Consider the following 14,817-nt stretch of genomic DNA (forward strand, 5'->3'; position numbering starts at 1 on the left):
GCATTAGGGCTTATCTAAAACACATGCATAGTATTTCTGTACATTCTTCAAACATTAGAACAACTTTGACAAATTTATGGCACCTCAAAGTTTTGACACTCATACCACAAAAGCTCCAAACAAGCTGTGGCAGCCTGGCCGTTGATTAATGCTACTTAAGGTGGTCTTTCTTTCCATTCAACTGAAACTAAATGTGGATACATAATAGAGTGACAGGGGTATGAGGCCTGCACAGCCACTTGATATTTCCTTAATGCTACCTTTAATCAAGTGCACTTGGTTAAGAGACTGGCCAGATTTAGCAGTGGACTTGTGAAAGGCTAATGTGGCAAAAGGAGAGGTTTATTTCTGCAGCCACATTGCTTAATCAGCTTTTGAAAAGGCTTCATGTTTCAGCTGTTTGTTCAGCTTGAAGAGGGCAAAACAAATTGAATTTAAAGGTTAGCTCAATCATAACATCTTTTAATTAAAGTGAATGTGTTACAGGACACAACGGTAAAGGTAAGGAACCCTTTCATATAACAACACAAAGATGAAAAAAAAACAAGCGCTAGCAGAGAGTAAAACGAGGAGGTATTTCACAGTAACAATAATGGTCTTGCAATAACCAAAAGTAACTGTGCTGAACATTCCAGTGAAGGAGAGAACAAGATAAAAAGCCATTGTGGTGGTCACCTAGAATGCAGTGAAACAGAAACCAAGAAAATGGAACAAATCACACAAAAAATCACAGGAGTACATGCAACAAAGAAGATCGATAAAGATAACCATACCAACACTGCTCATCCACAAAAATCTTTTTGACTTCTTCTCACTGGTCATTGTTTGCCTTATTTAGCCCATAAAGCTATGTTGGCCATGTAAAACTTCTAAGTTTGATCCAAATTTAACATAAACTAAGATGTTGAAAAAGGCGAAAAAGATTTTCCCTCTCAAATGTTTAATCTCTGGCCTTCATTTTAACCACATTTCTACACAAAAGTTTCACTTTTACATCCAAATTATTTTATGGACGTGTTACAATCACTTGGTCACAAGAGCATTAAACAAGCACTTGAAATGCAGACTGCTTCCAAAGTTTCTATGCTAATAAATATGACACAGTTAACTACTACTGATACTATAAAGCAGAATGAATTAAGAACAACAACGGGCAATGTAAAATCACAAATGAAGATCTATGGGCATACCAAGACATTTATGTGATTGTGTGAAAAGCTTGGGAATGGCCTCTTCCTATTCACACATCATGGTGCAGTAGAGCACAAATCAAGGTCCATAAACACAGGAATAAGCTAATTTTGTGTGCAAAAACATTACAGGCATGTTAAACACTTTTGGGGGTGAGAGTCAGCAGACACAAAACTTTTTCATCTGGCATTAGTGTCTGATCTGACAAATTCACTCAAGCATTCCCAGGAACATACTCCCATGAATTAGAAAATACATAATCCCTCACATAGCAATTTAATATGTCCTGAAAAAATAAGTAAACATAAGAATTACCAAATTTAAATACACGTAACCTATCCTACACATATTTTCAATCCATGCTGTAAGCGCATGTGTATATTTGGAGGAAAAATAGATCCACTGTTGTCTTTTGAAAACAACTGGACTACACAGATCTGATGAACATGGATCCTCAGAGTAAAACAGGTTAACTAAATATATGAAACTATGACAGCTGGTGAGTTCCATCTTCTCTCACCATCTGTTACAGTCTTTTGGGCAGATTGGGAAATGGTGTTGTGTGACATTCCTCTTCATATATTTTAACAGATTTTCTTAATAAAAGCCTACCATTCTGTGACTTACTGTTGGTTGGTTGATTAAAGATAACTTAATTTCTTCCCTTGTTGTAAGGACAAGTTTTACATCTGTACTAATGAAGCATCATTTATATTTTGTCTGTCACATAATAAGTGAAAAAGACTAACACAATGAAAACACAGGGCAGTTTAGTTTAGCTGGTAGAAATTTTAACCTCAAGTTCCTTTTTGCTTGAATCTAAATGCACAAAACTTTGTGCTCTCAGGCAAAATTACAATGTTGATTTTTACACTCTTGCAACCAGGAGCTTTACACAGTAATTTTGTTTTTGTGCTGGTTTTTAAGGTTGTGAATAGAAAAAGCAGAAATTCTAGAGGCATTCTCTGAAATAAGGGAATGTATTCATATTACATATAAGTGCATATATTTATCATGAGAAGTGGTGAGTGTGAACAACAAAAATATAACACACATGGGCAGCATATATACTTGAAGATAAATGCATCAAACAGCTAAAAAAAAAATCATTTCTACCTTTGACAAGCAAAACACTGCTCTCACACACTTCTACTTCCACACTAATAAGCCTAGATTCATTTTAAACTTAAATTTTCCATTGTTCACTATATATTCTATCACCAGGCTTAACCTTGTGTTCATTTACATGACATTTATTAATTTTGCTTAAGATTTAATTGCTGCACAATCATATCTATAGTCGTTCTTTTTTCAACAAAATCTTTTCATCTACATCGTTTGTAGGAGAATTAGCACCCCCTACTGGTAATCCTAAGAGAGATCCTAATAAATTTTAAAAATTTGATGTACAAGAATCGGATGCATAAATCCTAATTTGTAGCAGGTTAACTGTAACTCACAGAGGGTCAAAATTATACATACAAGCTCAGATATTTACCCCTGCTTCAACCATAGTATTTGTAGTTCTCAGCAAGTTTCTGGCATAATTTTGGGACGACATTTGAACACTCCTTTTGGATGAATCAGTAGGATTAACTTATTTGTTTTTCTTTCATAAATCCAACTTTTACGTGTTATCTCTATATGAGAAGCTTAATAATAATCCCACCAAAGTTTACTAATGATCCATGTTCCATTTAAGTCAGGTTCCCAATGTGTTATTATCTGGCATCATAGCCAAAATATTTCACAAAATATTTCACCATGCAAGAAAATCTCTTGTCATCAGACTTAAGTTGGTGGTCTGTGGTTACTATGAGACCAACTGTTGATTCTCCTTATCAATGGAAAACTCTGACAAATACCGAGCAGTGCTAAACATTTTCTCTGAAGAGTGTCCAGTGTAATTATTGCAACAACAGATGTCTGTTTTTCCACAGGGGTGCTCAGACCCAGCCAGATTTTTTTTCTTTTTTGGGGGGGCGGGTTGCCATATCCCTCTGGGCTCCCATTGTGGGTATCACTTTAATGGATCTACAACAGAAGGGGGCCTAGGAATGGTGCGGTTTGGGTATATTGTATGGTCAGATTTTAAAATAGAAGCAGACGAAGCAGCATAACAAATCGCACCGACCTGTGCCGTACCGCTCAGTGGAAAAGAGGCATAAGGGAGTGTGGACCAACAAAGAAATACATAATTGTCTGAATTGAAGTGCCCTACTTAATCAACTGGTTGGCTTAATTGACACTTAATTACTCAGGTTCTTTCAAAGATTGAAGTAATCCAAAGGTTTTTAGAAACCCTTCCAAGATGATTTTCTCAACAATGTTTTGTTTAGTTAATGGACAGAAAGAACATGAAAATATTCCCCAAAAAATTGAAAAGAGAATACCAGAATATGATGTAGAGAAATCAGGACATTGATTTTTTTTTTATAAATATTCCTCATCAATACCCAAACAATGAAATCTTACCAATACCATTCCAAAATTATATCACAGGATGCTGCCTCCCAAAAAAAATATCCATTAAGACTCCTTTTAGTCTGTTGTAAAAGTTGTAATTTCACAGTTTTAATAAGTATGCATTCTCACTGGAGGCTCATTTTCTCTTCTAACAATAGTATGAAATGATTTGTTTTATCTCCTCTTTCATTCTTTCTAGCATAAAAATCTTCCACAATCAGATTGGAGAAGTTCCGGTAATTGATCTGTTCCCATCCAGAACAGTTTTCCTTCATAATGACTTTTTGTTTTGTGTTCTCAAAATGATAAGTTACACAGGGGAAAAAAGCAGATGCAAGCAGGAAGAGCGATGCTTTTACTGCTCGAGTTGACAAAGTCATTGCAGTATACATTGCCAGTGAAGTAAACCAGAGCAAAAATTGCAGTTGGCAAACGCTGGGCCCTGAGAAGGTTAGAAGGAATAAAACGGAAACAAATTGGAGTGCTAGGGACATGCCAGGACTGAAAAACATGAGTGATGTTTTACTCGCAACTAACAACAAATCAGGCAAGAATACTCCACAGACTATTGATTATAGAGCTCAGTAGCGTTAAACAGATTTATTAACATAATTAAAAAGAATTTATATTATGTGTCTAATCTTGGCCTCATATTGATATATGCTGGCTGAAATTTTATCAAGATGCTTAACTAAAATAAAAATATAATATATAATATAATAGAAATCAGAACTTTGCATATAGTGTCTAGAAACAAGTATATCAAGTATATATATATTTTTTTTTGCTCAGTATAAGAAACATTTATTGTTTTGGTAAGCCAAATTATTTTAAGTTAACCTAATTATTTCTATTGCAAAAATATTATTGTTTTAGATCATCTTTAGTATTTTCTTAACATTAGAAATCGTCATCCATTCATTTTCCAATTGGATGGCTTGAATAAAAAACATACAATTGGCTTTGGAGCCCTGAGTGCATTTCCAAACAGTAATCGGAGTTTTTACATCACCTTGGGATTAGTGGATTCTTCCTGACTGACTGGCCTTTTAGCCCACATCAGTAATGAGACTTTCTTAGCTGCTTTACTCATCAATTTCAAAAGATTTTGTTTGTTGTTCTGGGATGGCTGTGTTGTGCACATTTTAAACCAAAACTGATTCCCCCTGTACCCGATAAGTTGTCTCATTCATTTTCAGATATTACTAATTTAGTAATCTAGGTCATGTGCTTTTCTTTTCAAGTTGTTTGCTAAATTTAACATTAGACAGTCACACTAACATATTTGATGGAATTTGGCAACCCAAACTTGTGTGCAGAGTTAAACTCATAACTCCACCTCAATGTCTTCAATTGACCCAGGCCTTGATTGCCCTTATTTGACCTAGGACTGGGCAAGCAACACCAACTTGCTGGTTCTTTTAACTATATGTACTCTGATTAAATATATGCATACTGTCAAGAAAAATAGCAGAATTCTCAGTTTCTCCAATGTATTTCATACTGCATAATGCTGTGGTCTGAATATCATATAGCATTGCCCCAGATTCTTTGTTGGTCTGTTTACACGAGAAACCAATATTTAAATAAACAATATTTGCATTATTCAATATAAAACCTCAGCTGAGCACTCCAAAACACAAGTTCCCTTTACACCCTATTTAGAGTGGTTTATTCTTTATTGCTGGATTGAACAATCATTATTACAACACCATAACTAAAAGAGAAATGATTTCCAAAGCTTTAAACCAAATACTAGGTAAGTCCTCATGCCTGACTTTTGTATTTTCTGTGTGGACAGAAGCTAAAATGTTAATGCGAGAGAAATAATAAAATAACAAGAGACCTATTAATACATTTAGGTCAAACATGCTTCGGATTTGTAACTTTTCAAACCCAACCCACTCTGGTCAAGCCTACACACATTTAAAAATCAGGCAAAATTCAAGTGGAAATCCTCCCACATTTAGCATACTGCCCTCAGAACCAGCTACTACTTTTTAATGCAGCTGATTAAAACTGTTTACTGCAATGGCAATTGATGATAATGAACAAATACTGCTAAAATATAAATGGAATCATGAAGCATAAAGTGCCTAAGAGACTAGGCAACATCCTAGGACAGAAAAATTAAGAGCTCAACCTAAAATTTGTGTTTATCAGATTCTGGATTTCAAATTGTTCTGATGACAAGACAAGCTGTAGAAATGTCAACATCAGGAAAGGTTTACTACACAGCAACTCAGGGACAGGGTACTCAATTGATCCAATGATCAATTGAGTACTTAGAGAGCTCTAATAGAGGAATTACTTTGAACACACATGGGAACTGCAAACAGACAGAAGTACCAACACTAATTGACAGATTCATAAACCCTTAAAATAATCTTTGGGAGCAAACCCTAAATCTGTCACACACACACCATTATCATTGAACAATGACTCCAGTAATAAAAAATGCCAGTTTCACAATATTTACGCAAAAACCTAAGATTTAGTAACATAATCTTTTATCCAAAACAGAAAAATACAATTCCTGGTGCTGGAAATTGCTTAATAACATACAAAATATTGCAGTATACAATAATATTACAATAATACTATATAATACCATTTTGGTTTCGGGACATAAAATATTCAATTTTTCAAAGAATAACACTGGATTTATAATGAGATTATATTACCTGGTTTTATTTTGCCTACACTATCTGTTAAAGCAGCTAAGCTGCATTCAGCTCTGAAACAGATGTGCAACAACACATTTCTCAGTGAATGTTACTTTGGTGGAATAAAAACAGCATCGGAAAAATAAGATTCTAATGATGTCATTTTGCAAAAGCTATTGACAATAGATGGGAGCTTCTACCTTAAATTCAGCGCTCAGGCGATTAATGAAGATGGAAAAATAGGGGAGAAAGGATGAGTGACATTCAGAGATTCTCAAGCGCTCCTAAATACATTAGGGTGGCCCCAAGAGACAAATTGCAACGTGAGAGAGTCTGGCAGCAGAAGGTGATAAGGAGAAAGAAAAAGTGCAGTATAAGGGCATCATCTTCAGCGTGTTGCATCTTCAGAAGAAAAAAGACATTCTTATAAAACCATTTTACCAGCAGCTTAGAAAGTCCAGCATAAAAGCACCAGAAAGCAAATACGCCTTCATTGTTCAGCAGATTGCTGTGCCATATAAAACCAGGGGCAGCAAGCAATGAAGGCTAAAACAAGGATCTGGAACGACATACTGAAGCTGTGTCTTTGAAGATCAAATAGAAAGTCCCAAAGTTCAAAAAGGACTTGTGATAGAAAGTGATTCATGCAAAAAAGTGAGACATCTGTGGGATGAGACGCCACACCAGATAACCAGCAGCTGATGAAGTAACAAGGCTTTGAATAATTATCGTTGACTCAAGGCATGGGAGTTCAGTTGTGAAGCATGCCACAATCCCGGCTGACAAAATGTCCGTCAGATCCAGCATGAGAAGATCAAGGAGCAAAAGGATAGCAAATAAATGGGAAGATGAAGTACAGATTGGCCCCAGATGAAATAAGGAGATTCACGGTCTGTAAACTTTAAGATAAATATTGAATTCTTACATGACTGAACATGAGAAAAACAATCTAAATTTCTAAGTTATCTTCTTAAATTTGCAAAATATTTGCACTCATTATAAGTTTAGGGCAAACTGTAATTAATGAGCTTTTCATTATCACATCGATGTAAGATATTTTTTCTTGCTGTGACAAAAACCTGGACGAAACATTCTTTTTTTTTTTTTTTTTTTGCTTAACCACCTGACATCCCTCTCAATGGAAGCAGTGGATGTCACACATCAGTTCACCTTAGCTTCTGAATTGAAGACAACATGCTGACCGCCTCAGTAACACCTCCGGTAAATGTGCACTCCTCCCTCTGTTGTATGCTGAATTTCTGCAGAGGATCGCAGAGTAGTGAAACAGTTTGAGTACGCAAATCAATTTCGTTTTTTTGACATCACTTTTTAAAATGCTGATTAGCATTTCTGGCCTCCAATCTGTATTCATAAGCAATGTTGCAATTCTATGCTGCACACTTAATGTCTAACAGCATTTATAAGCACCATCTTGTGATTTTTATCTGGTGGGTTTTAGAAAACCCAAAGGTTTTGTCATTTTCTCATTTTTCACCTTGCAAAAATAAATTCCTGTCTTCTGAGGTTCAGCTTTCAGTAGGACAACAACCCTAAATGGATAGCTGGAGCAACACAGGAATGGTGGAGATCAAAGTCAATTCATTTGGTAACTGTGGAGGCTGTAACAAGACTTGAAAACTTGTCTTCATATATGCTCCATCCATTTTGACAGAGCTTGAGCTATTTAATAAAGAATAAAAAATAGGCACAAAATGTGGAGATATATTCCAAAATATTTTTTTCTGCTGTTATTCCAGTGAAAGGTGGTACTACACACTATTGATTTAGAGGAGTTGAATGCAAAAACACGTCACACATCTCCTTTTTTTTTGTTGTTGTTGTGGTTGTAAGTTTATGAGAAACATAATAACAATAAGAGGAGCAATGGATGCAAGTGTATTTACAAGGAGCTATAATCTGATATTATTCTATGCTATTTTAGCAAACATGAAACAAAACTAACAGAGATTTTAAACCTGGTGCTTACAATCCAGTAATTGGATGTTTGTCACCATGAGTCCACTCACTGGTGCTGATGAAATCAGTTACTTGCTGTGGAGCAGGAGAGAATTTGCTTCTGTGTATATATTTCAGTGCTTCAACCTGTGCTTCAGTGGTGAAATCAGAACAAATTGCTGACCAGCACTCACTTGGCCCGGGTTTGTTTAAGAAACCAGGAAAAGTTATACATGGATACAATATGAACAAAACCAAGGAGTCACTGTTTGTCTTTCTGTTGTATTTCCTGCAGATGAATGAGCTAAATTGGCTATTCTGCAGCATGCTACTTTTTTTTTTTTTTTGGCTCATATTAAATTGGAACCTGCCTGTTAATCTATAGCACTTAAGAGTGAAGTTAAGTGTAACGTAGCAAATGAAAAGAACTTGATTCTTGATTCAGCACTGCACTTGGAGCAATTTTCAGTTTGTCTCAAAGCTATGCTTGCTAGTTAGAAATTTTTACTGCTGCTGGAAATCTTCACTCTGTCGCATGACATTAAAATCTCACTGGAGCAAGTCGGCTGCAGCGAAGGCAGGTCAGGTACTGCAGATGTTTTCCTCTGTCTGCACTGGCTGGAAACCACCTCAGTTACAGCACACCTTTGTGTGAACTGGCTGAAGGTCAAAAGCTTTTATTCTCTGGTCTTCACATCTGTCATCTTTTATGGTTATTGCTCCCAAAGTGGCTGTAATGTACCTGATTTCCCATTCTGGCAGATCATTTGTTATACTAAATCAGCAATTAAGCCTTCATTTACAGCAAGAAAACTGTGAAAACAGCTTAATATAAAGTACATTAATTGCAATTACATCTATTGGTTTAACGCAACTAATGTTATACAATAAGGATTACATTATTTTTTCTTACACAAACAAAAACATCTAATTGACTTTTTAAAGCCAAATTTGTACAATTTTATCAAACAACAAAAAAAAACCCCATTAAAAACAACCGTTTCAATGACCTTCCATTTTGTAAAAGCAGTCTGAATTGCATCCTGTTCTATGATAAGGTATATGGGGCATTTTCTATTGTCCTGCTGGCCGGTCAGACTTTATGTGAGAATCTGCAGGTATCCTATAGATTAGGTGACTGTCAGGGTGATTGTCTGTAAGAGACAACCTGGAAACCCCTGGGTGAAAGCAATCAGGTGGCTGGAGAGATATAATATCCTCTGAGACTCAGAACAAGCAAGGAGTTGACTGACAGGAAGCAATGTGTTTTTCCCTTCCTGGCACTTTGTTTTCATTTCTGCAGCTACCTGGTAAGCTTAGCATGCTCCATCTGTTGAATGTTCTTTTTATGTAAAAGAATGATATTTCTTCTTGTGTGTGTTTTATAACTGGAATTCAACATCTAACTAATGTTTTGTTCGATGGAGCGTCTTAGGTGGTCTCTTCTACCAACTAAAAAAAATAGCACAACACCAACAGACAAGACCTCATTTGTGTTTGTTATAATTTACATTTTTAGAGAATCGAGAAAATGTTTGTCACAAAAATTACCTCTATTTTCTTTTTTAATAAGGGGAAAAAGTTGTCCAAAGCAATAAAGAAAAATGTATTACTTCCAAGTCTAATAAATGATTGGTTCACCTTTGGTGGTGGTGTTCATGGTGATGTAGAAGAATTTTTAGTCCACTCTCCTGTAGAAATAGTTTTTGGATTCAGTCACACAAGCAGGAATAGCCTTCCCAAAGCATATAGGTCTGTTTAGGTTGATGCCACAGTATCTCAATTAGACCTTAACTAGGACACATCAAAACCTACTTACACTTATAGTGGTTTAGAAGTGAACTTCCTGGGGTGCGTTGGATCATGCTCCTGCTAGGGGTTAAGTTCACAAACTAATGGATGGGCAGTTTATTTTCTTTGCAAAGAATTTATGCATTCACCATTTACAGCAAGTTGTCCATGTCCAAAAGTAACAAAGCAGCCCTAATACGTCACATCACCGCAACTCCTAATGCTTTTAGATTTCCTGCAGACTACCAACTTGTTGAATAATGAGCATTGACTTTAACAGAGACAATTGAAATTGGTTCTTTTGCAAGCTCCTTGATGTTTAAGTTGCTATAAACTCTTTGGGTTGATTTTTTTTTAAGCTATTTACATACTTATATTGTCAGACAAAATGTATTTAAGTAATGTGATGCTTCTACAGTAGTTCAGACATGCAGTAATTATGCCTGTGTGTGCTTACCACAAAGATGCTGTTAGTGACAATTCTTGTTTCAAAAAGAGTGCAGTTATTTCACATAGGGCCAAGATGGTTTAGATAGCTTTTCGCTCTCAATAAATTAAAACATCAATTTGATCATGTATTTTAACAAGAGAGCAAATGCTTTCACACAGCTCTGTATATATTTCTACAACCATAACTGTTGTAGGGGCAATAATGCAGTCATGTCACAAAGAGTTAAATATGGAGAAAATTGGGGATTTTCACTGATGCAGCAGTTTTCTCCCACAAACCAAAAAAATATAAGCTAGATTACATGACAGCCCTAGAATTTTCCCACAGGTATAAATATATGTGTGCATAATTGTTTGCCTTGTTCAGTTTTTATCCTCACTCTCTGTAGAGTGTCTTTCCAAGGTGTACCCTAACTCTGGCCTGACTGCGGCAGTTGGCTCCAAACCCCACAATTTACCCCGTAGTGGATTAAGAAGGTCCAAAAGTGAAAGGATGGATATTTCATACATTTTCACATTAAAACAATATATAAAAATTCTTGCATTTTAGAACTTTTTCAGAATAAAAACACTCAATATTTTAAGTTCTGGCACTGAAAATAGTTAAAGTTTTTATGTGACTTTTTTTTTTCCTTATTCTCTCTGCAAATATACTAATTGTCAAGAACTAAACAGGAATATTTCTGGTTCTCACTTCTTAAAAATGTCAAGAATGCAAGCCAAAACCCCCACCCACATCTTCTATAGACATTCTTGGGAAAGAATGTCTATAGGCATTCTATAGATGTTCAGAAATGTGTTTTATTTTCTCTCAGTGAACCATTTATGTCCTCAGAGAACATATGCGACTGTAAAATTGGTCTGATTGCCCATTCAGATGCTTTAGAGTCTAGAGAGGTTGACAATTGAATATTAAGTTAAAGAAAACAGGCAAAAGTCATGTTCAATATATCACAGAAAACATTTTTGATTAGCTTTTTGTTTTCTCTTTAACATTTTGTCTTTTTATACTTGAACTTTTAAAACTCAGGTTTATTTAATTTTCAGTAGTAATAGAGTTTTTCACCATAGATCAACAAATCAGGGGGAATAACTAATGTACAGTTCAGAATAAAGTGTAGGTTTATTGTCTACACTTTGTCCCAGTTTAATTTAGCAAATTCTGAATGTTTAAGAAATGTTTATATTTTTATTAACTTTAAACTGCAAAAGTGTAGTTACAAACAGTGCCTTGTAAAGTTTTTGCTTTGGAAAATACTTGGGGTTTTATTTATAAATTGCCCATAGAGGTTTTTCACATTTTGCCACCCCACAGGGAAGCATGGTGTTGGCAGTATCATGAAGTAGGAGGGGCATTTCTGTGAAGGAAAAGGTAACAGTACCAGTGTCCTTATGAGTATGTAAAAAGCTTACTGCTACATGAAAGAAGCTTTATGTAAAACTGAAATAGATATAAAATGGCAGCACAAAAGTATGCATATTTCTTTTCCTAATCTGCTTTGAAGACCAGTTGGGGGGTGAAAAGTAAACTGTGGGAAGATCAAATGATTCCGCTGGTTATGGAAGAGATTCATCTGATGGCTGGTTGCTAACTAAACATACCACAAGATCTACAATGGAATGGTTAAGATCAATACCTGCATATTCATTAGAACTTAGTACAGTTCTAAATCTAATGAAGAATCAGTGACAAAGCAAAAAAGAAACTGTGCAGACACTTTCCATACAATCTCAGAGAAATTCAGCTATTTTGCAAAGAAGAATGGATTAAAATTGAGTCTCTAGATGTGAAAAATTGTTAGAGACAATGATTTACAGAAGCAATTAGCCAGTTAAATCATACAAGGGGTGCTAAATACAAATACACACCAAGCTTCTCAATTATTTTGTTTCCTAAAAATTAAAACCTTCCTATCAGTTTACATTTTTGCACTACCTTGTGCATGTCTATCACTGAAAATTCCAACACAATGAAATTTACAGTTGTTGTTTGACAAACCATGACAAAGTTCAAGAGGTGTGAGTACTTTTCCAAGGCACTCTAAGCATGAAAAGAAAATGTCACTTTAAAACCCAAGAACACTGGAACAATAGTTGTTTTTGACATATTTTCTTTTTTTATGAAAAACTGCACACTGGGATTCGTCTGAAAACAGAAGCAAAAAAGCTTTTTTGTGTTTTTTGTTTGTTTGTATAAAAGACTGAGTCACATTCAGCAGAAAGTGCTGCATTCCCAGATTCTTGCGATCACATGCTCATAATGAAAAGACCTCATAAATCATTGAATATGGACAAAACATCAAGCAATGTTTAACTTACTAAAAATACGCATGTAAATTGATTCTTTTCCAAAAGCCAAAAATACTTGAGATTAGAGATGATTTGTCTCTCTCACATCTGTATCCATAAGGGAAGACGCTTAATATTATCTGCAAAATGAAAGCATGCAACTTGTCTGTTCCCTAGTTGTGCATTTTTTAATCACATGACTGCACATTTCCAAATATGACAACTTGCACACACACTAACTGGACCATGTGCAGTACTAGGAAATTAATACACAAATTCACAAACACTCATCAATTGCAAATCTGTGCAAACCTGTGCAAACCTGTGCACCGCCTCTCTTTTCGCTGCTTGTGACTGCAATCTGTTGTTATTCCCAAATCCTGCAGTTCCATGCTTTCTTCCACACATACATACACTTTCTGCATGCTATTCCAGTGCTGTGGTACGGCACCTAACCCCACGCACTCACGGGAGACAACTGTCACACTTCATTCATGTTAATATTACAAGTCATTTTGTATTCTGCCACAACAGCTTACAGCTAATTATATGTCTCATAAATTATATATGTGCCATTGGCTGAAAGGATACAATTTGCATTTCATTAAATACTCCACGCTGAATGAAATCACTCAGGGGGAAAAAAAAAAAGGTTGATGTATTTACATTGTCTCTTATTTCATGACCATTAGCTTCCATTTTCATAAATCTTGTTCAGGTTTCTGAGCCAAACCTTGTAAGAGATGTTTTATTTGGTGGCATATTTTTGCTCTGGAAAGAGAGTGGGGGGGGCCTTACCTGTCCACAGGAAGAGCATGGTGAGTCCCATGCACTGCCGGGGCCCCATGGTTTAATCAGGAGGGGGGGACCTGAACGGGTAACTCCTTTTCAGCAGGATGTAGTGCTACTTTGCACACAAATTATCCTCTCTGAGCAGATATCCATTTAGGAAAACACTGTGTCTTCTGTGTGACTCAACCTGTGGACAGAGACATCCACAATCAGGAACATGCCCAGAAATATCTGTGGTACAGTTTCTGTCCCATTTGGGCAGACATTAGAGCCCTAATAATTTTTATGAATATTTATTTCTTTAATCATTTATATCTTTCATACAAATCCACTTTTAATAATTTCATTACCTTTTAACTGCCCCCTGACCCTTACTTGAAAACTTTCTGTAAGTATCCCTACCAATTCAGATTATTTCAGAAAACCAAGGGTAAAAGTGAATTTAAAAATATTTTCCTAAAAACTGAACCAATATGTGGTCCAGTTCTAACTGAATTTCTTAAATTTATCAGGATTATTTTTGGGGGAGAACTGTTTATTTTGGTGCCTCCAAGTACTTTTTTCACTGAAACTTATTAGCCTCTAAAGGACTACTATCCAACTATCTACGTCTGACAAAGTGATGCACTACCGGGTTGTTTCTGCGCCTCTTACCGTTACTCCTCTAGCATACACTCCATCCGATGTTAGCATTTGATTCCAGGTTAAATTAATGCTGCAAAATTTTCACGCACCACCGCAGCAGCAAAATGAAAAGAAAAAGAAAAAGCAATCCCAGTGAGTCAATTTGCGCTTTGCTAAGAGTTCCTCTAACATTCATGGATGTCTTTCTTCCTCTTTTCTCAGTCTTTGAACATCAGTTAAAAATCCGTCGAATTTGGTTGAAACATCCCCTACAAACACTTGGATATCTGAGACGCGGTCCTGCAACTTTCCACGCCGCGAATCGGAAGCGCGGATCGGGTGAGAAGAGGCAGTGAAGTGGTTCCAGCGTGCGCTTTCTCCACTTCGCCTCGTTCCGCACTCTGTGGCTGTGGATGCTGGTGCAGAAGCTGAGGGGGGCTTACAGAGAGGGGGCGACGGGAGGGGTGGGGGCGAGCTCCAGGCTGGGTTTGGCAAAGGGGATTGCGGGCGTCACATAAGCAAAGTACTGTGCCATTAAACCCACAGCTCATTTCAGGTGAAGATTGCGTCCTTTCTCCCCAAAGCGTTGCGA

At 36.2% G+C, this 14,817-nt stretch overlaps 1 protein-coding gene across 1 annotated transcript in view; it reads right to left on the reverse strand.

The window, feature by feature from the left end:
- Positions 1-14,613, reverse strand: part of si:dkey-112m2.1 (transmembrane protein 132C) — a 159,953-nt gene extending 145,340 nt beyond the window's left edge. Inside the window, exons 1-2 of the mRNA XM_044144717.1 lie at positions 14,256-14,613; positions 13,608-13,788 (exon numbers count right to left, since the gene is read on the reverse strand). Of these exons, the coding sequence (XP_044000652.1) occupies positions 13,608-13,656 (49 nt within the window). The 5' untranslated portion in view covers positions 13,657-13,788; positions 14,256-14,613. The remainder of the gene's footprint in view (positions 1-13,607; positions 13,789-14,255) is intronic.
- Positions 14,614-14,817: the final 204 nt, after the last annotated feature.

This window comes from Gambusia affinis, linkage group LG17 (assembly GCF_019740435.1).
Source record: "Gambusia affinis linkage group LG17, SWU_Gaff_1.0, whole genome shotgun sequence".
Taxonomy (NCBI): Eukaryota; Metazoa; Chordata; class Actinopteri; order Cyprinodontiformes; family Poeciliidae; genus Gambusia; species Gambusia affinis.